The 24000-nt window shown below is 66.4% G+C and overlaps 1 protein-coding gene across 1 annotated transcript in view; it reads left to right on the top strand.

The window, feature by feature from the left end:
* The window catches only part of LOC141955663 (ryanodine receptor 1-like), a gene marked incomplete at its 5' end in the record, with an annotated part of 92901 nt that overhangs the window by 16301 nt on the left and 52600 nt on the right, over nucleotides 1-24000 (top strand). Inside the window, 20 exon segments of the mRNA XM_074895308.1 lie at nucleotides 1384-1498; nucleotides 1607-1739; nucleotides 3106-3200; nucleotides 3288-3423; nucleotides 6726-6916; nucleotides 7856-7966; nucleotides 8080-8200; nucleotides 9809-9978; nucleotides 12716-12936; nucleotides 13860-13950; nucleotides 14040-14180; nucleotides 16048-16211; nucleotides 16312-16390; nucleotides 16669-16758; nucleotides 19135-19275; nucleotides 20071-20148; nucleotides 20261-20336; nucleotides 20603-20726; nucleotides 21001-21116; nucleotides 22608-22675. Coding sequence (XP_074751409.1) covers nucleotides 1384-1498; nucleotides 1607-1739; nucleotides 3106-3200; nucleotides 3288-3423; nucleotides 6726-6916; nucleotides 7856-7966; nucleotides 8080-8200; nucleotides 9809-9978; nucleotides 12716-12936; nucleotides 13860-13950; nucleotides 14040-14180; nucleotides 16048-16211; nucleotides 16312-16390; nucleotides 16669-16758; nucleotides 19135-19275; nucleotides 20071-20148; nucleotides 20261-20336; nucleotides 20603-20726; nucleotides 21001-21116; nucleotides 22608-22675 — 2461 coding nt within the window.

Genomic DNA, 24000 nt, shown 5'->3' with positions numbered 1-24000 from the left:
TGGCACCCCCCAGCTCACCAATGGGCACCCCCTGGCACCCCCCAACCCACCACCGGGCACCCCCCAACCCCCCAACCTGCCACCAGGCACCCCAAAGCCTCATCCTGCCCCCCGTGTTCCCCCTGACCCCCCCCGTGTCCCCATCCTGCTCCCCGTGTCCCCTCTGAGCACCCCATGTCCCCCCTGCCCCCCCCGTGTCCCCATCCTGCCCCCATGTCCCCCCTGACCCCCCCCGTGTCCCCATCCTGCCCCCCATGTCCCCCCTGACACCCCCGTGTCCCCATCCTGCCCCCCGTGTCCCCCCTACCCCCCCCGTGTCCCCATCCTGCCCGCCATGTCCCCCCTGCCCCCCCCGTGTCCCCATCCTGCTCCCCGTGTCCCCCCTGAGCACCCCATGTCCCCCCCCTGGCACCCCCCAGCCCGCCACTGGGCACCCCCTGGCACCCCCAGCCCACCACCGGGCACCTCCTGGCACCCCCCAACCTGCCACCGGGCACCCCCCAGCCCGCCACTGGGCACCCCCTGGCACCCCCCAGCCCACCACCAGGCACCCCCTGGCACCCCCCAACCTGCCACCGGGCACCCCCCAGCCCGCCACTGGGCACCCCTGGCACCCCCCAACCTGCCACCGGGCACCCCCCAACACGCCACCGGGCACCCCCTGGGACCCCCAACCCGCCACCGGGCACCCCCTGGCACCCCCAGCCCGGCACCGGGCACCCCCTGGCACCCTCCAACCCGCCACCGGGCACCCCCTGGCACCCCCAGCCCGCCACCAGGCACCTCCTGGCACCCCCCAGCTCACCAATGGGCACCCCCTGGCACCCCCCAACCCCCCACCGGGCACCCCCCAACCCCCCAACCTGCCACCAGGCACCCCGCAGCCTCATCCTGCCCCCCATATCCCCCCTGACCCCCCCCGTGTCCCCATCCTGCCCCCCATGTCCCCCCTGACCCCCCCCGTGTCCCCATCCTGCCCCCCGTGTCCCCCCTACCCCCCCCGTGTCCCCATCCTGCCCGCCATGTCCCCCCTGCCCCCCCCCGTGTCCCCATCCTGCTCCCCGTGTCCCCCCTGAGCACCCCATGTCCCCCCTAGTCCCCCCACATCCCCCTGCGTCCCCCAGTCACCCCCAATCCCCTCCCTAACCCCCCCTCCCCTACCCCAACACCCCCCCTCCCACCCCCCCCCCCCACAAACCCCCCCCCCACAAACCCCCCCCCCCCATTCCCCAGTCACTCCATCACCCCCCTGGCCCCCCCCCCCCCCCTTTCCAATCCCCTCCAGAACACCCCACTTTCCCTCAAATCACTCAGAGCCCCTGCAGTGACACCCCCCACCCCCTTAATTTTTTTTTTTTTTTTTTTTTTTACCCCCCCCGGCAGGAACATCATGAACAACAAAGTTTTCTACCAGCACCCCAACTTGATGCGGGCGCTGGGGATGCACGAAACCGTCATGCAGGTGATGGTCAGCGTGCTGGGGGGCGGCGAGTCCAAGGTGAATTTACGGGGTGGCCCCTTCCCTTTTTTCTCGGGGCGTCCCCGATTTTTTTCATGTCCCCCCCCCACCCCTAACTATGTGACATCCCCCCCCGCTTTAACCCAGGAGATTCGCTTCCCCAAGATGGTGACCAACTGCTGCCGCTTCCTCTGCTACTTCTGCCGCATCAGCCGCCAAAACCAACGCTCCATGTTCGACCACCTCGGCTACCTGCTGGAGAACAGCAGCATCGGGCTGGGTGAGCTCCGGGACCCCCCCTCCGGGGCACCCCCAAACTGGCAACACCCCCCCCCCCACACACAAGTCCCGCTTGGTACCCCCCGGCTCCCCCCCTAGCCAGCCCTGTCCTGTCTGACCTGAGAAATGAGGCTTCTGGGGGTCCCCTCCATCCTGGAATTGGCATCCTGGGGGGCTCTGCACCCCCGAATTGGCACCCTGGGGGGCTCTGTATGCCCGAATTGGCACCCTGGGGGTCCCTGCACCCCCAAATTGGCACCCTGGGGGGCTCTGCACCCCCGAATTGGCACCCTGGGGGGCTGTGCACTCCCGAATTGCCATCCTGGGGGTCCCTGCACCCCCAAATTGGCATCCTGGGGGTCTCTGCACCCCTGAATTGGCACCCTGGGGGGCTCTGCATGCCCGAATTGGCATCCTGGGGGTCCCAGCAGCCCCAAATTGGCACCCTGGGGGGCTCTGTATGCCCGAATTGGCACCCTGGGGGGCTCTGCACCCCCAAATTGGCACTCTGGGGGTCCCAGCAGCCCCGAATTGGCACCCTGGGGGGCTCTGTATGCCCGAATTGGCACCCTGGGGGTCCCTGCACCCCCAAATTGGCACCCTGGGGGGCTCTGCACCCCCGAATTGGCACCCTGGGGGGCTGTGCACTCCCGAATTGCCATCCTGGGGGTCCCTGCACCCCCAAATTGGCATCCTGGGGGTCTCTGCACCCCTGAATTGGCACCCTGGGGGGCTCTGCACCCCCGAATTGGCACTCTGGGGGGCTGTGCACCCCCGAATTGGCACCCTGGGGGTCCCTGCACCCCCAAATTGGCATCCTGGGGGTCTCTGCACCCCTGAATTGGCACCCTGGGGGGCTCTGCATGCCCGAATTGGCACCCTGGGGGGCTGTGCACCCCCGAATTGGCACCCTGGGGGTCCCTGCACCCCCAAATTGGCACCCTGGGGGTCCCTGCACCCCCAAACTTGCACCCTGGGGGTCCCCGCATCCCCCAATTTGTCACCCTGGGGGGCTCTGTTCCCAGATTTGTCACCCTGCGGGTCCCTGCACCCCTACTTTTGCAGTTTGGGGGTCCCTGCACCCCCAAACTGACACCCTGGGGGGGGGGGGGGGGGGTCCCTGCACCCCTCGATCCCGGTCGGTCCCCCTGGTTAGGGGGCGAAGGGGGGGGGGGGATGTCCCTGCATCCCCAATTTGTCCCCTGTGGCACAACGGGGGGGGGGACGGTGGCGTTGATATCCCTGCGTCCCCCATCCTGTCCCCCTGGCAGAGTCCCTGCACCCCTTAATCCCACCCTGTCCCCAAAACAACCCTGACACCCCCCCCCAAAAAAAAAAAAAAAAAAAAAATAAAATAAAAAATCAAGGCATGAGGGGTTCGACCCCCCTGGACGTGGCGGCCGCCTCCGTCATCGACAACAACGAGCTGGCGCTGGCGCTGAAGGAGCAGGACCTGGAGAAGGTGGGTGGGTGGCCTTGGGGACATTTTTTTTTTTTTGGGGAGGGGGGGGGTGTGACACACCTCCACGTGAGGATCCGGGCGCTGCAGGTGGTGACGTACCTGGCGAGCTGCGGGCTACAGAGCTGCCCCATGCTGCTGGCCAAGGGCTACCCCGACATCGGGTGGAACCCCTGCGGGGGCGAGCGCTACCTCGACTTCCTCCGCTTCGCCGTCTTCGTCAACGGTGAGTGACACGAGGTGACACCGGGCCAACCCGGGGGTGGCGGGGCGATAGGGGGTGTCCCTTGCGTCACCAGCTCGGCACCCCTGAATCTGCTTGGTCCTCGCTGGGTTCTAACGGGGCTCGTCGGGTCACCTCGCCTGGCACCCTGGGGGTTTCTGTGACACCACCCCCCCCCTCCCCTGTTGTGGCACCTTGGGGGTCCCCGTGTCCCCTCTGTGACACCCTGGGTGTCTGTGGCACCGTGGGGGTCCCTGTGTCCTTGTTGTGGCACCCCCAGGGTCCCTGTGACCCCTCACTTGACATCCTGGGTGTCCCCATTGTGGCACCTTGGGGGTCCCCGTGTCCCCTCCGTGACACCCTGGGTGTCTGTGGCACCGTGGGCGTCCCTGTGTCCCCATTGTGGCACCCGCAGGGTCCCTGTGACCCCCTCATGGCACCCTGGGGGTCCTCATGTCCCCATTGTGGCACCCGCAGGGTCCCTGTGTCCCCGTTGTGGCACCCGTAGGGTCCCTGTGACCCCCTCATGGCACCCTGGGGGTCCTCATGTCCCCATTGTGGCACCCCAGGGGTCCCCATGTCCCCTCAATTGACACCCTGGGTGTCCCCATTGTGGCACCATGGGGGTCCCCGTGTCCCCTCCATGACACCCTGGGTGTCTGTGGCACCCTGGGGGTCCCTGTGTCCCCGTTGTGGCACCCGCAGGGTCCCTGTAACCCCCTCATGGCACCCTGGGGGTCCTCATGTCCCCATTGTGGCACCCCAGGGGTCCCTGTGACCCCTCACTTGACATCCTGGGTGTCCCCATTGTGGCACCTTGGGGGTCCCTGTGTCCCCTCCGTGACACCCTGGGTGTCTGTGGCACCGTGGGGGTCCCTGTGTCCCCATTGTGGCACCCCAGTGGTCCCTGTGTCCCCATCGTGGCACCGTGGGGGTCCCAGTGTCCCCATTGTGGCACCATGGGGGTCCCTGTGTCCCCATTGTGGCACCTGCAGGGTCCCTGTGACCCCTCATGGCACCCTGGGGGTCCTCATGTCCTCATTGTGGCACCTTGGGGGTCCCCGTGTCCCCTCCGTGACACCCTGGGTGTCTGTGGCACCGTGGGCGTCCCTGTGTCCCCGTTGTGGCACCCGCAGGGTCCCTGTGACCCCCTCATGGCACCCTGGGGGTCCTCATGTCCCCATTGTGGCACCCCAGGGGTCCCTGTGTCCCCATCGTGGCACCATGGGCATCCCCATGCCCCCATTGTGGCACCTTGGGGGCCCTCGTGTCCCTTCACTTGACACCCTGGGAGTCCCTGTGTCCCCATTGTGGAACCCCCAGGGTCCCTGTGACCCTGTCATGGCACCCTGGGGGTCCCTGTGACCACATCCTGTCACCCCGGTGGTCCCCATGTCCCCATCATGGCACCCCAAGTGTCCCTGTACCCCGTTACCTCATCCTGGCACCCTGGGGGTCCCCATGTCCCCTCACCTGGCACCCTGTGGGTCCCTGTATCCCCATCCTGTCACCCCGGGGGTCCCCATGTCCCCATTGTGGCACCCCAAGTGTCCCTGTACCCCGTTACCTCATCCTGGCACCCTGGGGGTCCCTGTGACCCCATCCTGGCACCCCAGGGGTCCCCATGTCCCCTCACCTGTCACCCTGGGGGTCCCCATGTCCCCGTCATGGCACCCCAGGTGTCCCTGCACCCCCTTACCTCATCCTGGCACCCCGGGGGTCCCCCTGTCCCCTCATCTGGCACCCTGGGTGTCCCCATGTCCCCATTGTGGCACCCCAAGTGTCCCTGTACCCCGTTACCCCATCCTGGCACCCCAGGGGTCCCCATGTCCCCTCACCTGTCACCCTGGGGGTCCCCATGTCCCCGTCATGGCACCCCAGGTGTCCCTGCACCCCCTTACCTCATCCTGGCACCCCAGGGGTCCCCATGTCCCCTCACCTGTCACCCTGGGGGTCCCCATGTCTCCATCATGGCACCCCAGGTGTCCTGCACCCCCTTACCTCATCCTGGCACCCCGGGGGTCCCCCTGTCCCCTCATCTGGCACCCTGGGTGTCCCCATGTCCCCATTGTGGCACCCCAAGTGTCCCTGTACCCCGTTACCTCATACTGGCACCCTGGGGGTCCTGTGACCCATCCTGGCACCCCAGGGGTCCCCATGTCCCCTCACCTGTCACCCTGGGGGTCCCCATGTCCCCGTCATGGCACCCCAGGTGTCCCTGCACCCCCTTACCTCATCCTGGCACCCCGGGGGTCCCCCTGTCCCCTCATCTGGCACCCTGGGTGTCCCCATGTCCCCATTGTGGCACCCCAAGTGTCGCTGCACCCCGTTACCTCATCCTGGCACCCCGGGGGTCCCCCTGTCCCCTCATCTGGCACCCTGGGTGTCCCCATGTCCCCATTGTGGCACCCCAAGTGTCGCTGCACCCCGTTACCTCATCCTGGCACCCTGGATGTCCCCGTGTCCCCTCACCTGGCACCCTGGGGGTCCCCATGTCCCCATCATGGCACCCCAGGTGTCCCTGCACCCCCTTACCTCATCCTGGCACCCCGGGGGTCCCCCTGTCCCCTCATCTGGCACCCTGGGTGTCCCCATGTCCCCATTGTGGCACCCCAAGTGTCGCTGCACCCCGTTACCTCATCCTGGCACCCTGGATGTCCCCGTGTCCCCTCACCTGGCACCCTGGGGGTCCCATGTCTCCATCATGGCACCCCAGGTGTCCTGCACCCCCTTACCTCATCCTGGCACCCCGGGGGTCCCCCTGTCCCCTCATCTGGCACCCTGGGTGTCCCCATGTCCCCATTGTGGCACCCCAAGTGTCGCTGCACCCCGTTACCTCATCCTGGCACCCTGGGTGTCCCCATGTCCCCATTGTGGCACCCCAAGTGTCCCTGTACCCCGTTACCTCATCCTGGCACCCTGGGTGTCCCCATGTCCCCATCATGGCACCCCAGGTGTCCCTGCACCCCCTTACCTCATCCTGGCACCCCGGGGGTCCCCCTGTCCCCTCATCTGGCACCCTGGGTGTCCCCATGTCCCCATTGTGGCACCCCAAGTGTCGCTGCACCCCGTTACCTCATCCTGGCACCCTGGGTGTCCCCATGTCCCCATCATGGCACCCCAGGTGTCCCTGCACCCCCTTACCTCATCCTGGCACCCTGGATGTCCCCGTGTCCCCTCCCCTGTCACCCCGGGGGTCCCCATATCCCCACCCTGGCACCTTCAGGATCCTCGTGTCCCCCCAAACCCTTGGTCCTTATCTCAGCCCGTTTCGGGGGGTGTGGGGTGTCCCTGTCACCCCACAGGGGAGAGCGTGGAGGAAAACGCCAACGTGGTGGTCCGCCTGCTGATCCGGCGGCCCGAGTGCTTCGGGCCAGCGCTGCGGGGCGAGGGGGGCAGCGGGCTACTGGCCGCCATCCAGGACGCCCTCCACATCGCCCAGGACCCGGCCCGCGACGGGCCCACGGGCCGGCGGGAGCGACGGCGCGACCCGTGCGTTGGTTTGGGGGGGCACGGGGGACGCTTGCGGACAGGGGTGGGGTGTCCTAATGGGGGGTCCCCCGTGGCCCCAACGTGAGCCCTGACCCTCGCCCTGAGGCTCTGAGGGTCCTCAGCTCCACGTCCTTGTGCTGCTGGGGTGGTGGGGGTGCCCGTGATGGCCCCCCTCATCCCCTGTCCCCATTTTTGGGGTGTTGGGGGTCCCCACGATGGCCCCCCTCGTTCTCTGTCCCCATTTTTGGGGTGTTGGGGGTCCCCACGATGGCCCCCCTCATTCTCTGTCCCCATTTTTGGGGTGCTGGGGGTCCCCACGATGGCCCCCCTCATTCCCTGTCCCCATTTTTGGGGTGTTGGGGGTCCCCACGATGGCCCCCCTCATTCCCTGTCCCCATTTTTGGGGTGTTGGGTGTCCCCGTGATGGCCCCCCTCTTCCCCTGTCCCCATTTTTGGGGTGTTGGGGGTGCCCGTGATGGCCCCCCTTGTTCTCTGTCCCCATTTTTGGGGTGTTGGGGGTCCCCACGATTTCCCCCTCATCCCCTGTCCCCATTTTTGGGGTGTCGGGGGTCCCCATGACTCCCCCTTCACCCCTTATCCCCCCCCCTCCCCATGCTGGAGTGATTTTGTGGGTCCCCCAATACCCTTCCATCCCTTACGCCCCCCTCCCCATGCTGAAGGCATTTTGGGGGTCCCCTGTCCCCCCTCCCCATGCTGAAGGCATTTTGGGGGTCCCCTGTCCCCCCTCCCCATGCTAAAGGCATTTTGGGGGGGGGGGGGTCCCCCACCCGAGGGTGATGCCTGGCTTTCCCTCCCCCTGTTCCCCAAGATTCTGACGATCCCCACAACACTCCCGCCCCCCCCCCCCCCAACACTTCCAAGATTCTGGGGGTGCCCCTGATGGACACCCCCACCACCACCCCTTTTATCTTTCCGCCCCCAGATTTGGGGGTGAAGACCCCCCGAAGAAAACCGGGTGCACTTGGGCAACGCCATCATGTCCTTCTACGCCGCCCTCATCGACCTGCTGGGCCGCTGCGCCCCCGAGATGCACGTAAGGAGCCGGGGGGGGGACACACGACACCCATACACATAGTTTGAGGGGACTGGGGGTGTCCCCCAGATTAGGGGGACCCCCCCCAAAAAATTTCTGTGCCCCCCCAACAGCTGATCCAGGCGGGGAAGGGGGAAGCGCTGCGGATCCGGGCGATCCTCCGCTCCCTCGTGCCCCTGGAGGACCTGGTGGGGATCATCAGCCTCCCCCTGCAGATTCCCGCCCTCGGGAAAGGTGGGGGGCCCCCCCCCCGGGGGGGGGACACACACGGGGCGGGGGGGGGGACACCCACCCCACCGTGGGGTAGTTTGGGGGGGGCCCTGAGGTGGGGGACGGGGTATGAGGGGCCTGGTTAGACTGGGAGGGCACTGGGATGGGGGGTGTCTGGAGACACTGGGGGGGGGGGGGGGATTTGGGGGGGGGGGGGAATGTGGGGGTACACAAGGGGGGGTGTCAGTGGTTTGGGGGTGTCTGGACAGGTGGGGGGAACTGGTTTGGGGGTACAGAGAGAGACCGGTTGGACTGGGAGGGTACTGGGATGGGGATGTTCAGCCAGGCTGGGGGGGTCACCGCTTTGGGGGTGCCCAAGCAGATGAGGGGGGGGTCACTGGTTTGGGGGTGTCCAGGCAGGGGGGGTCACTGGTTTGGGGGTACAGGAGGTGCCCAGTCAGATGAGGGGGGGGTCACTGGTTTGGGGGTGTCCAGGCAGGGGGGGTCACTGGTTTGGGGGTACAGGAGGTGCCCAGTCAGATGGGGGGGGGTCACTGGTTTGGGGGTGCCCAGCCAGTCAGATGGGGGGGTCACTGGTTTGGGGGTGTCCAGGCTCTGGGGTCACTGGTTTGGGGGTACAGGAGGTGCCCAGTCAAATGGGGGGGGGGTCACTGCTTTGGGGGTGCCCAATCAGATGGGGGGGGGTCACCGCTTTGGGGGTGCCAAACCAGTCAAATGGGGGGGGGGTCACCGCTTTGGGGGTGCCCAATCAGATGGGGGGGGGGTCACCGCTTTGGGGGTGCCAAACCAGTCAAATGGGGGGGGGGTCACCGCTTTGGGGGTGCCCAATCAGATGGGGGGGTCACTGCTTTGGGGGTGCCCAGCCAGTCAAATGGGGGGGGGGTCACCGCTTTGGGGGTGCCCAATCAGATGGGGGGGGGGTCACCGCTTTGGGGGTGCCAAACCAGTCAAATGGGGGGGGGTCACCGCTTTGGGGGTGCCCAATCAGATGGGGGGGGGGTCACCGCTTTGGGGGTGCCCAGCCAGTCAGATGGGGGGGGGTCACCGCTTTGGGGGTGCCCAATCAGATGGGGGGGGGTCACCGCTTTGGGGGTGCCAAACCAGTCAAATGGGGGGGGGGTCACCGCTTTGGGGGTGCCCAATCAGATGGGGGGGGGGGTCACCGCTTTGGGGGTGCCAAACCAGTCAAATGGGGGGGGGGTCACCGCTTTGGGGGTGCCCAATCAGATGGGGGGGGGGGTCACCGCTTTGGGGGTGCCAAACCAGTCAAATGGGGGGGGGGTCACCGCTTTGGGGGTGCCCAATCAGATGGGGGGGGGGTCACTGGTTTGGGGGTGCCCAGCCAGGCGGGGGGGGTCACTGCTTTGGGGGTGCCCAATCAGATGGGGGGGGGGGTCACCGCTTTGGGGGTGCCCAATCAGATAGGGGGGTCACCGCTTTGGGGGTGCCCAGCCAGGCGGGGGGGGGGGGTGTCACCGCTTTGGGGGTACAGCACTTCCCCATGCAGTCAGGGAGATGCCGAGCACAGTCACCCTTGGGGGGGGTGTGTGTGTGTGTGTATATGTGTTGGGGGGGGGGGGGTGACCCCCATTTCCCGGCCCCCCCCCCCAGACGGCAGCGTGGTGGAGCCGCGCATGGCCGCCAGCTTCGTGCCCGAGCACAAGGCGCCCATGGTGCTTTTCCTCGACCGCGTCTACGGCGTCGAGTCGCAGGAGTTCCTGCTGCGCGTGCTGGAGGTCGGCTTCCTGCCCGACATGCGGGCCGCCGCCTCGCTCGACACGGTGAGACCCCCGAGACCCCCCAAATCTGCCCCGTGCCCCCGGGTGGGGATGGGGGACCCCCAAATCTGTCCTGTCGCACTGGCGTGGGGATGGGGGACCCCCAAATCTGCCCTGTCGCACTGGCGTGGGGATGGGGGACCCCCAAACCCGCCCTGTGCCCCCGGGTGGGGATGGGGGACCCCAAATCTGTCCTGTGCCCCTGGCGTGGGGCTGGGGGACCCCAAATCTGTCCTGTCGCACTGGGGTGGGGATGGGGGACCCCAAATCTGTCCTGTCGCACTGGGGTGGGGATGGGGGACCCCCAAATCTGTCCTGTCACACTGGGGTGGGGATGGGGGACCCCCAAATCTGCCCTGTGCCCCTGGCGTGGGGATGGGGGACCCTCAAACCCGCCCCGTGCCCCCGGGTGGGGCTGGGGGACCCCAAATCTGTCCTGTGCCCCTGGGTGGGGCCGGGGGACCCCCAAACCCGCCCTGTGCCCCTGGGTGGGGCTGGGGGACCCCCAAATCTGTCCTGTCGCACTGGGGTGGGGATGGGGGACCCCCAAATCTGCCCTGTGCCCCTGGGTGGGGCTGGGGGACCCCCAAATCTGCCCTGTCGCACTGGCGTGGGGATGGGGGACCCCAAATCTGCCCTGTGCCCCTGGCGTGGGGATGGGGGACCCCCAAATCTGTCCTGTCGCACTGGGGTGGGGATGGGGGACCCCAAATCTGTCCTGTCGCACTGGCGTGGGGATGGGGGACCCCCAAATCTGCCCTGTGCCCCTGGCGTGGGGATGGGGGACCCTCAAACCCACCCCGTGCCCCTGGGTGGGGCTGGGGGACCCCAAATCTGTCCTGTCGCACTGGGGTGGGGATGGGGGACCCCCAAACCCGCCCCGTGCCCCTGGGTGGGGCTGGGGGACCCCAAATCTGTCCTGTGCCCCTGGGTGGGGATGGGGGACCCCAAATCTGTCCTGTCGCACTGGGGTGGGGATGGGGGACCCCAAATCTGTCCTGTGCCCCTGGCGTGGGGATGGGGGACCCCAAATCTGTCCTGTCGCACTGGGGTGGGGATGGGGGACCCCCAAATCTGTCCTGTGCCCCTGGGTGGGGCCGGGGGACCCCCAAACCCGCCCTGTGCCCCCGGGTGGGGCTGGGGGACCCCAAATCTGTCCTGTGCCCCTGGGTGGGGATGGGGGACCCCAAATCTGTCCTGTCGCACTGGCGTGGGGATGGGGGACCCCAAATCTGTCCTGTGCCCCTGGGTGGGGCTGGGGGACCCCCAAATCTGTCCTGTGCCCCTGGGTGGGGATGGGGAACCCCCAAACCCGCCCCGTGCCCCCGGGTGGGGCTGGGGGACCCCCAAACCCGCCCCATGCCCCCGGGTGGGGCTGGGGGACCCCAAATCTGTCCTGTGCCCCTGGGTGGGGCCGGGGGACCCCCAAACCCGCCCTGTGCCCCTGGGTGGGGCTGGGGGACCCCCAAATCTGTCCTGTCGCACTGGCGTGGGGATGGGGGACCCCCAAACCCGCCCTGTGCCCCTGGGTGGGGATGGGGGACCCCCAAATCTGTCCTGTCGCACTGGCGTGGGGATGGGGGACCCCCAAACCCGCCCTGTGCCCCTGGGTGGGGATGGGGGACCCCCAAACCCGCCCTGTGCCCCTGGCGTGGGGCTGGGGGACCCCAAATCTGTCTTGTCGCACTGGGGTGGGGCTGGGGGACCCCAAATCTGTCCTGTGCCCCTGGAGTGGGGCTGGGGACCCCCAAACCTGCCCTGTGAATGGACATGGAGTCCCCCAAACCCACACCATGGGACGATCATGGGTTCCCCCCAAACCCACCCTCTGGGATAAGTCTGGGGTCCCCCAAACCCACCCCATGGCACGTCTGGGGTCCCCCAAACCCACCTCATGGCACATCTGGTGTCCCCCAAACCCACCCCATGGCACGTCTGGTGTCCCCCAAACCCACCCCATGGCACGTCTGCTGTCCCCCAAACCCACCCCATGGCACATCTGGGGTCCCCCAAACCCACCCCATGGCACGTCTGCTGTCCCCCAAACCCACCCCATGGCACATCTGCTGTCCCCCAAACCCACCCCATGGCACATCTAGGGTCCCCCAAACCCACCCCATGGCACGTCTGCTGTCCCCCAAACCCACCCCATGGCACATCTGGGGTCCCCCAAACCCACCCCATGGCACATCTGCTGTCCCCCAAACCCACCTCATGGCACATCTGGGGTCCCCCAAACCCACCTCATGGCACATCTGCTGTCCCCCAAACCCACCCCATGGCACATCTGCTGTCCCCCAAACCCACCCCATGGCACGTCTGGGGTCCCCCAAACCCACCCCATGGCACGTCTGCTGTCCCCCAAACCCACCCCATGGCACATCTGGGGTCCCCCAAACCCACCCCATGGCATGTCTTCTGTCCCCCAAACCCACCCCATGGCACATCTAGGGTCCCCCAAACCCACCCCATGGCACGTCTGCTGTCCCCCAAACCCACCCCATGGCACATCTGCTGTCCCCCAAACCCACCTCATGGCACATCTGGTGTCCCCCAAACCCACCCCATGGCACATCTGCTGTCCCCCAAACCCACCCCACAGCATGGCCCCGTTACCCCGCACCCCCCTAACCGTACCCCCCATCCCTCCTACCCCTCGGAACCCCTTTGTAAGGCTGCAGATTGACCCCCTTCGCCACCCCGTACCCCCTTTTTTCTCCCCCCACGACCCCCCCCCCAGGCCACATTCAGCACGACGGAGATGGCGCTGGCGCTGAACCGCTACCTGTGCCTGGCGGTGCTGCCGCTCATCACCAAGTGCGCGCCGCTCTTCGCCGGCACCGAGCACCGCGCCATCATGGTGGACTCCATGCTCCACACCATCTACCGCCTCTCCCGCGGGCGCTCCCTCACCAAGGCCCAGCGCGACGTCATCGAGGAGTGTCTCATGGCCCTCTGCCGGTGGGGGCACCCCCAAACCCTGGCCGTGTAACACCCCCCCCCCCCCCCAATCCCCAGACCCGATGACGTCTCCCCCGTAACCACACCACCCCCTCCACCGGCGTGTCCCCCTGGGTCCCCTCTACACCTCGGGGTAACCTCGACGGCCCCTCTGCACCCCCCATATCCCCCCTGTACCCCTTTAGACCTCCCACAGCCCCCCCACAGCCCCCCCATAGCCCCCCCATATCCCCTTTATACCTTCTACATCCCCCCTGTACCCCTTTAGACCTCCCACAGCCCCCCCATAGCCCCCCATAGCCCCCCCATATCCCCTTTATACCTTCTACATCCCCCCTGTACCCCTTTAGACCCCCCATAGCCCCCCATAGCCCCCCATAGCCCCCCCATATCCCCTTTATACCTTCTATATCCCCCCTGTACCCCTTTAGACCCCCCATAACCCCCTATAACCCATTCACACCTTCTATATCCCCCCATCTCCCCTCTGTACCCCTTTACATCTCCTGTACCCCCCCTGTATCCCCTTTACCCCTCGATATCCGCCCTACGCCCCCTCCGCACCCCTTTACCCCTCCATATCCCCCCTCCGCCCCCTCCGCGCCCCTTTACCCCTCCATATCCCCCCTCCGCCCCCTCCGTGCCCCTTTACCCCTCCATATCCCCCCTCTGCGCCCCTTTACCCCTCCATATCCCCCCTCCGCCCCCTCCGCACCCCTTTACCCCTCGATATCCCCCCTCCGCCCCCTCCGCACCCCTTTACCCCTCCATATCCCCCCTCCGCCCCCTCCGCACCCCTTTACCCCTCCATATCCCCCCTACGTCCCCCCCGGACCCCTTTACCCCTCGATATCCCCCCTCCGCCCCCTCCGCGCCCCTTTACACCCCCTACATCCCCCCCTAACCCCCCCGTACCCCCCCAGGTACATCCGTCCCTCCATGCTGCAGCATCTCCTCCGCCGCCTGGTCTTCGACGTCCCCATCCTCAACGAGTTCGCCAAGATGCCCCTCAAGGTGACCGGGCTGGGGGGACGGACACCCCCACACACCGAGGGGGGTGTTCCTGGGCCATGGGGGTGACCTGTCCCGCGGCCCCCCCCCAGCTGCTGACCAATCACTACGAGCGGTGCTGGAAGTACTACTGCCTGCCCAGCGGGTGGCCCAACCAGGGCGTCAGCTCGGAGGAGGAGCTGCACCTCACCCGAAAGCTCTTCTGGGGCATCTTCGAGTCCCTGGCGCACAAGGTGGGGTGACACGCTGCGACGGGGACACGGGGACGGGGATGGAGGGGACGCTGGGACGGGGATGGAGGGGACACTGGGACGGGGATGGAGGGGACACTGGGATGGGGATGGTGGGAATGGTGGGGACACTGGGATGGGGATGGAGGGGACACTGGGATGGGGATGGAGGGGACACTGGGACGGGGCTGGTGGGGACACTGGGATGGGGATGGAGGGGACGCTGGGACGGGGCTGGTGGGGACACTGGGATGGGGATGGTGGGAATGGTGGGGACACTGGGATGGGGATGGAGGGGACACTGGGACGGGGATGGAGGGGACACTGGGATGGGGATGGAGGGGACACTGGGACGGGGCTGGTGGGGACACGGGGACGGGGATGGAGGGGACACTGGGACGGGGCTGGTGGGGACACTGGGATGGGGATGGTGGGGACACTGGGATGGGGACGATGGGGATGGAGGGGACACTGGGACGGGGATGGTGGGAATGGTGGGGACACTGGGATGGGGATGGAGGGGACACTGGGACGGGGATGGAGGGGACACGGGGACGGGGATGGAGGGGACACTGGGATGGGGATGGAGGGGACACGGGGACGGGGATGGAGGGGACGCTGGGATGGGGATGGAGGGGACACTGGGATGGGGATGGTGGGAATGGTGGGGACACTGGGATGGGGATGGTGGGGACACTGGGATGGGGATGGAGGGGACGCTGGGATGGGGATGGTGGGGACACTGGGATGGGGATGGTGGGAATGGTGGGGACACTGGGATGGGGCTGGTGGGGACACTGGGATGGGGATGGAGGGGACGCTGGGATGGGGATGGTGGGAATGGAGGGGACACTGGGATGGGGATGGAGGGGACACTGGGATGGGGATGGAGGGGACACTGGGACGGGGATGGTGGGAATGGTGGGGACACTGGGATGGGGATGGAGGGGACACTGGGACGGGGATGGAGGGGACACTGGGACAGGGCTGGTGGGGACACAGGGACGGGGATGGTGGGAATGGTGGGGACACTGGGACGGGGATGGAGGGGACACTGGGACGGGGCTGGAGGGGACACTGGGACGGGGCTGGTGGGGACACGGGGACGGGGATGGTGGGAATGGTGGGGACACTGGGATGGGGATGGAGGGGACACTGGGACGGGGATGGAGGGGACACTGGGACAGGGCTGGTGGGGACACTGGGATGGGGATGGAGGGGACACTGGGACGGGGCTGGTGGGGACACTGGGATGGGGATGGAGGGGACACTGGGACGGGGCTGGTGGGGACACGGGGACGGGGATGGAGGGGACGCTGGGATGGGGATGGAGGGGACACTGGGATGGGGACGATGGGGATGGAGGGGACACTGGGACGGGGATGGTGGGAATGGTGGGGACACTGGGATGGGGATGGAGGGGACGCTGGGACGGGGATGGTGGGAATGGTGGGGACACTGGGATGGGGATGGAGGGGACACTGGGATGGGGACACTGGGATGGGGATGGAGGGGACACTGGGATGGGGACGATGGGGACACTGGGGTGGGGACTTGGGAGGGGACTGGTGGGGATGGGGACACCGCGCTGGGGGTGGTGGGGACACGGGGCTGCGTGGGGTGGGGACGAGGCCTCCGGGGACTTGGGGACACAAGGCCCGACCCCCCCCCCAGGGACAGGGCGGGGCCAGACCAATCCAGAGACACGGGGGCGCTACGGGGGGGGGGGGGGGGCGCCACGGACGACCCCGACACCTCAGGGGCCACACGGGGCGGGACCTTTGGGGACAGCGGGTGGCTCCGAGGGGCTGCCGGGTTTTTGGGGGGTGTCGGGGGGGGTGACCCCCGTTTCCCCCCGCCCCCCCCGCAGCGGTTCGAGGCGGAGCTGTACAAGCTGGCCACGCCCTGTCTCTGCGCCATCGCCGGCGCCCTCCCCCCCGACTACGTGGACGCCAGCTACTCCTCCAAGACGGAGAAGAAGGCCTCCGTCGACGCCGAGGGCAACTTCGACCCCAAACCCGTCGAGACCCTCAAGTAGGACCCAGAGGACACCCCCCCCACCACCCCCTGACCCCCCCACTTGACCCCGAGCCCTCGCTCGGACCCATCCTCACCCCCCCCGTCCCCCGCTCAGCGTCATCATCCCCGAGAAGCTCGACGGTTTCATCAACAAGTACGCGGAGTACACCCACGAGAAGTGGGCCTTCGACAAGGTGGGGACCCCCCCGCTGGACCCCCAGCGCCCCCCCCCCATATTCCTCAGGTCATTTATGACCCCCCCCCCCGCTCTCTTTGCCCATCTTGGTCCCCCCACACCTGCCTGACCACCCCCCCCCCCCTCAACCCCAAGCTTTCCGGGCATCCCGCCCGCCCCGTCCTCGGCATGTCACCCCTGTGCGATGGCCCAGTGCCCCCCCACGATGGCCCAGTGCCCCCCCCCCCGTGATGGCCCAGTGCCCCCCGCCCCCTCGACGTTCCCATCTGTCGGCAGATCCAGAACAACTGGTCCTTCGGGGAGACGGTGGATGAGGAAGCCAAGACCCACCCCATGCTGCGACCCTACAAGACTTTCTCCGAGAAGGTACCGGGGGTGCCCCCGGTTGGGGCCCCCCCCTGCCCCAAGTCCCAACTGGACCCCCCAGCCTTGCCCAGATCCCCCAACCCCGCGTCCCCCCCCCCAATCTCATTGAGTTTCCCCCAAGCCCACCGAGATCCCTCAACCTCGTAAAGATCCTCCAACCCCGTCCACTCCACCTCAACCTCGTTGGGGACCCCCCAACTCCCTCCGTCCCCCCGCAACCTCATCGGGGTCCCCAAACCCACTGGTCCCCCCTCAACCTCATCAAGATCCCCCCAACCCCGTCTGTCCCCCCTCAACCTCGTTGGGGACCCCCCAACCTCACTGGGATCCCCCAACTCCCTCTGTCCCCCCTCAACCTCATCGAGATCCCCCAACCCCATCTGTCCCCCCTCAACCTCGTTGGGGACCCCCCAATCTTGACTATCTCTCTCAACCTCATTGAGATCCCCCAACCCCGTCTGTCCCCCCTCAACCTCGTTGGGGACCCCCTAACCTCATTGGGATCCCCCAACCCCTTCTGTCCCCCCTCAACCTCATCGGGGACCCCCCAACCTTGACCATCTCTCTCAACCTCATTGAGATCCCCCAACCTTGTCTGTCCCCCCTCAACCTCATCAGGGATCCCCCAACTCCCTCTGTCCCCCCTCAACCTTGTTGGGGATCCCCCAACCTCATTGGGAGCCCCCAACCCCTTCTGTCCCCCCTCAACCTCATTGGGGACCCCCCAACCTTGACCATCGCTCTCAACCTCATTGAGATCCCCCCAACCCCGTCTGTCCCCCCTCAACCTCGTTGGGGACCCCCCAACCCCATCTGTCCCCCCTCAACCTCATCGGGGATCCCCCAACCTCATTGGGACCCCCCAACCCCTTCTGTCCCCCCTCAACCTCATCAGGGATCCCCCAACTTCCTCTGTCCCCCCTCAACCTCGTTGGGGACCCCCCAACCTCGTTGGGATCCCCCAACCTCATCTGTACCCCCTCAACCTCATCGGGGATCCCCCAACTTCCTCTGTCCCCCCTCAACCTCGTTGGGATTCCCCCAACCCCATCCCTACCCCCTCAACCTCATTGGGGACCCCCCAACCTTGACCATCTCTCTCAACCTCATCGAGATCCCCCAACCCCGTCTGTCCCCCCTCAACCTTGTTGGGGACCCCCCAACCTCATTGGGACCCCCCAACCCCATCTGTCCCCCCTCAACCTCATCGGGGACCCCCCAACCTTGACCATCTTTCTCAACCTCATCGAGATCCCCCAACCCCTTCTGTCCCCCCTCAACCTCATCGGGGATCCCTCAACTCCCTCTGTCCCCCCTCAACCTCATCGGGGATCCCTCAACTCCCTCTGTCCCCCCTCAACCTTGTTGGGGATCCCCCAACCTCATTGGGAGCCCCCAACCCCTTCTGTCCCCCCTCAACCTCATTGAGATCCCCCCAACCCCGTCTGTCCCCCCTCAACCTCGTTGGGGACCCCCCAACCCCATCTGTCCCCCCTCAACCTCATCGGGGATCCCCCAACCTCATTGGGACCCCCCAACCCCTTCTGTCCCCCCTCAACCTCATCAGGGATCCCCCAACTTCCTCTGTCCCCCCTCAACCTCGTTGGGGACCCCCCAACCTCGTTGGGATCCCCCAACCTCATCTGTACCCCCTCAACCTCATCGGGGATCCCCCAACTTCCTCTGTCCCCCCTCAACCTCGTTGGGATTCCCCCAACCTTGACCATCTCTCTCAACCTCATCGAGATCCCCCAACCCCATCTGTCCCCCCTCAACCTCATCGGGGATCCCCCAACTCCCTCTGTCCCCCCTCAACCTCATTGGGGACGCCCCAACCTTGACCATCGCTCTCAACCTCATTGAGATCCCCCCAACCCCGTCTGTCCCCCCTCAACCTCATTGGGGACCCCCCAACCTTGACTATCTCTCTCAACCTCATTGAGATCCCCCAACCCCTTCTGTCCCCCCTCAACCTCATTGGGGACCCCCCAACCTTGACTATCTCTCTCAACCTCATTGGGACCCCCCAACCCCATCTGTCCCCCCTCAACCTCATCGGGGACCCCCCAACCTTGACCATCTTTCTCAACCTCATCGAGATCCCCCAACCCCATCTGTCCCCCCTCAACCTCGTTGGGGACCCCCCAACCTCATTGGGACCCCCCAACCCCTTCTGTCCCCCCTCAACCTCATCGGGGATCCCCCAACTCCCTCTGTCCCCCCTCAACCTCGTTGGGGACCCCCCAACCTTGACCATCGCTCTCAACCTCATCGAGATCCCCCAACCCCATCTGTCCCCTCTCAACCTCGTTGGGGACCCCCCAACCCCATCGCCCCTCCTGAACCCCAACCACGAGCCCCACGCCCGCCCCCCAGGACAAGGAGATCTACCGGTGGCCCATCAAGGAGTCGCTGAAGGCCATGTTGGCCTGGGAGTGGATGGTGGAGAAGGCCCGCGAGGGTGAGGAGGACAAGGTGGAGAAGAAGAAAACCCGCAAGATCTCCCAGTCTGCCCAGGTGGGGCCCAGACATCGGGGTGTCCCCCACCAACCCCCCGAAAAACCCTGGGGGTCCATGAGGTCCATGGGGTGGACGTGGGGCACCCCAAAGCCCTGGGGGGGGGGGGGGGGGGTGGCGTGTCTATGGGGTGATGGGGCACCTCAAAGCCCTGGGGGGGGTGTCTATGGGGTGAAGGGGCACCCCAAACCCCTGGTGGGGGGTCCATGGGGTGGTGAGGGGTCCCCCCAAACCCCTGGGGATTAATGGGGTGGTGAAGGGGCACCCCAAACCCCTTGGAGGGGTCCGTGGGGTGAAGGGGCACCCCAAACCCCTGGTGGGGGGTCCATGGGGTGGTGAGGGGTCCCCCCAAACCCCTGGGGATTAATGGGGTGGTGAAGGGACACCCCAAACCCCTGGTGGGGGTCCATGGGGTGAAGGGGCACCCCAAACCCCTGGTGGGGGGTCCATGGGGTGGTGAAGGGTCCCCCCAAACCCCTGGGGATCAATGGGGTGGTGAAGGGACACCCCAAACCCCTGGTGGGGGTCCATGGGGTGAAGGGGCACCCCAAACCCCTGGTGGGGGGTCCATGGGGTGGTGAAGGGTCCCCCCAAATCCTTAGGCATCAATGGGGTGGTGACGGGGAGCCCCAAACCCCTTGGGGGGTGTCCATGGGGTAAAGGAGCACCCCAAACCCCTGGTGGGGGGTCCATGGGGTGGCGAAGCGTCCCCCCAAACCCCTGGGGGTCCAGGGTATTGCCCCCCCACCCCATAGTCCCCCCCCCTAACACTGCCCTGTCCCCACCCCCCCCAAGGCCACCTACGACCCCAGCCACGGCTACAACCCCCAGCCCGTGGACCTGTCGGGGGTGACGCTGTCCCGGGAGCTGCAGGTGAGTGTCCCCCAGTGTGTGTGTGTGTGTGTGTGTGTCCCCCAACATCGTGTGTGTCCCCCCCCCATTTCGGACACCCCCCCGCCCCCCGCCACCTCTCCGTGTCCCCCAGGCCATGGCGGAGCAGTTGGCCGAGAACTACCACAACACGTGGGGCCGCAAGAAGAAGCTGGAGCTGGAGGCCAAGGGTGAGCACCCCCCCCCTCCGTGTATGTGTGTGTGTGTGTCCCCCAACCCTAGGGGCACCCCCCCGTGTCCCCCCCCCACCCCTACAACCACCCCACGGACCTGCGCTGCCCCCCAACTGGACGCACCCCATTTGTGCTGCCCCCTCCCAAGCGTTGTCCTTCCGCCTGCGTCCCCCCATGGGTGCTCCTCTCTGCGCCCCCCGGCCCCCGACGCCGTATCCCCCCCCCCCCCACACACACACTGGGTGCTGACGGGGGGGTGCCAGGGGGGGGCTCGCACCCCCTTCTCGTCCCCTACGACACGCTGACGGCCAAGGAGAAGGCGCGGGACCGCGAGAAGGCGCAGGAGCTCCTCAAGTTCCTGCAGCTCAATGGTTACGCCGTCACCCGGTGAGTTGGGGGGGCCCCCAGTCATCCCGGGGGGGGGCACAGGGGTGCTGGGGATAAGGTGAGTGTGTGTGGGGGGGTCTTGGTTAGGGGGTGGGCGCAGAGGGAGAGGGGTTTGAGGGGGCCGGAGGGGGCTTCGGGGATACGGTTTTGGAGGGGGGGGGGGGGTGTTGGGGTGTGCTGGTGCTGTCCCCCCAGTTTAAGAGGGGGGGGTGTGGGGGGGGGTGTGGGTAGGATGGGGAGGTGGGGGTGCCCCCTGACCCCCCCCCGGGTGCAGGGGGCTGAAGGACATGGAGCTGGACACCTCCTCCATCGAGAAGCGCTTCGCCTACGGCTTCCTGCAGCAGCTGCTCAAGTGGATGGACATTTCCCAGGAGTTCATCGCCCACCTGGGTGCGCCCCCGGGGACCCCCAAATCCCCCGGCACACCCCCACCCACCCCCCCAAATCCCTGCGGAGACCCCAGATCCTCCTGGGACTTCTCTGATCCTCCCTTGGACCCCTGGAGACCCCCTTAAATCCTTTGAGACTCCCTTGAACCTCCTGAGGCCCCCTTGAACCCCTGGAGACCCCCTTGGACCCCCCTTGAGACCCCTCCTTGGACCTCTTGAGACCCCCTTGGACCCCTGGAGACCCCCTTGAACCCTTTGAGACCCCCTTGGACCTCTTGAGGCCCCCTTGACCCCCCCTTGAACCCCTTGAGACTTCCCTTGGACCCCTTGAAACCCCCTTGGACCCCCTTGAACCCTCTTGAGACCCCTTTGAAACTCTTGAAGCCTCCTTGGACCACTTAAGACCCCCTTGGACCCCTTGAGACACCCTTGAGACCCCCTTGGATCCCTTAAGACCCCCTTGAACCCCTCGAGACTTCCCTTGAACCCCTTGAGACCCCCTTGGACCTCTTGAAACCCCCTTGAACCCCTTGAGACCCCCTTGAACCCCTTGATACCCCCTTGGACCCATTAAGACCCCCTTGAACCCCTCGAGACTTCCCTTGGACCCCCTTGAACCCTTTGAGGCCCCCTTGAACCCCTTGAGACCCCCTTGGACCCCTTGAGACTTCCCTTGGACCCCTTGAAACCCCCTTGGACCCCTTGAGACCCCCTTGGACCCCTTGAGACCCTCTTGGACCCCTTAAGACCCCCTTGGACCCCTTGAACCCCTTGAGACCCCCTTGGACCCCTTGAGACCCCCTTGAACCCCTTGAGACCCCCTTGGACCCCTTGAGACTTCCCTTGGACCCCTTGAAACCCCCTTGGACCCCTTGAGACCCCCTTGGACCCCTTGAGACCCTCTTGAACCCCTTGAGACCCCCTTGGACCCCTTGAGACTTCCCTTGGACCCCTTGAAACCCCCTTGGACCCCTTAAGACCCCCTTGGACCCCTTGAACCCCTTGAGACCCCCTGGGACCCCTTGAGACCCCCTGGGACCCCTTGACCCCCCCTTGAACCCCTTGAGACTTCCCTTGGACCCCTTGAAACCCCCTTGGACCCCTTGAGACCCCCTTGAACCCCTCGAGACTTCCCTTGAACCCTTTGAGACCCCCTTGGACCCCTTGACCCCCCCTTGAACCCCTCGAGACTTCCCTTGGACCCCTTGAGACCCCCTTGAGACCCCCTTGAACCCTTTGAGACCCCCTTGGACCCCTTGACCCCCCCTTGGACCCCTCGAGACTTCCCTTGGACCCCCTTGGACCCCCTTGGACCCCTTGAGACTCCCTTGAACCTCTTGAGACCCCCCCCAAGTGCCCCTGCAATGCCAGTACCCCCCCCCCCTCAGTGCTGCCCCTGACCCCTCGGGGGTTCCCTGGGACCCCCCCAACTGCTTGTCCCCGTGTCCCCCCGCCGTGCCCACCCTGACTGCCCCCCCTTCCCGCCCCCCAGAGGCGGTGGTGAGCAGCGGGCGGGTGGAGAAATCCCCCCACGAGCAGGAGATCAAGTTCTTCGCCAAGGTCAGGGGGACCCCCAAAGGGGAGCGGGGGGGGGAGAGGTGGCAGGGGGGGAACCCAAAAGGGGGGGACACAGGCTGGCTTCAACACAGACACCCCAAAAGCCCCCCCACCCTAGGGAGAGGGGCAATGGGCTGTTTGGGGTCCCCCATGGGCTGTTTGGGGTCCCCCGTGGGTTGTTTGGGGTCCCTATGGGGGTTTTGGGGTCCCTACAGGGTTTTGGGGGTCCCCATGAGTTGTTTGGGGTCTCTATGGGGTGATTGGGGTCCCCGTGGAGTGTCTGGAGTCCTCTATGGGGTGTTTGGGGGTCCCCATGGGCTGTTTGGGGGTCCCCATGGGCTGTTTGAGGTCCCTATGGGGTTTTGGGGGTCCTTGTGGGCTGTTTGGGGTCCCTATGGGGGTTTTGGGGTCCCTACAGGGATTTGGGGGTCCCCATGAGCTGTTTGGGGTCTATGTGGGGTTTTGGGGTCCCTATGGAGTGTCTGAGCTCCCCTGTGGGGTTTTCGGGGTCCCCATGGGCTGTTGGGGGTCCCCATGAGCTGTTTGGGGGTCCCCATGGGATGTTTGGGGTCCCTATCGGGTTTTCGGGGTCCCCATGAGCTGTTTGGGGGTTCCCATGGAATGTTTGGGGTCCCTATGGGGTTTTTGGGGTCCCCATGAGCTGTTTGGGGTCTCTGTGGGGTTTTGGGGTCCCTATGGAGTGTCTGAGCTCCCCTGTGGGGTTTTCGGGGTCCCCATGGGCTGTTGGGGGTCCCCATGGGCTGTTTGGGGGTCCCCATGGGATGTTTGGGGTCCCTATGGGGTTTTTGGGGTCCCCAGGAGCTGTTTGGGGTCTCTGTGGGGTTTTGGGGTCCCTATGGAGTGTCTGAGCTCCCCTGTGGGGTTTTTGGGGTCCCCAGGAGCTGTTTGGGGTCTCTGTGGGGTTTTGGGGTCCCTATGGAGTGTCTGAGCTCCCCTGTGGGGTTTTCGGGGTCCCCATGGGCTGTTGGGGGTCCCCATGAGCTGTTTGGGGGTCCCCATGGGATGTTTGGGGTCCCTATCGGGTTTTCGGGGTCCCATGGGCTATTTGGGGGTTCCCATGGGATGTTTGGGGTCCCTATGGGGTTTTTGGGGGTCCCCATGAGCTGTTTGGGGTCTATGTGGGGTTTTGGGGTCCCTATGGAGTGTCTGAGCTCCCCTGTGGGGTTTTCGGGGTCCCCATGGGCTGTTGGGGGTCCCCATGAGCTGTTTGGGGGTCCCCATGGGATGTTTGGGGTCCCTATCGGGTTTTCGGGGTCCCATGGGCTATTTGGGGGTTCCCATGGGATGTTTGGGGTCCCTATGGGGTT

This window comes from Athene noctua, unplaced genomic scaffold (genome assembly GCF_965140245.1).
Source record: "Athene noctua unplaced genomic scaffold, bAthNoc1.hap1.1 HAP1_HAP1_scaffold_383, whole genome shotgun sequence".
NCBI classification, from domain to species: domain Eukaryota; kingdom Metazoa; phylum Chordata; class Aves; order Strigiformes; family Strigidae; genus Athene; species Athene noctua.
This window is presented reverse-complemented; position numbering and strand designations above follow the sequence as displayed.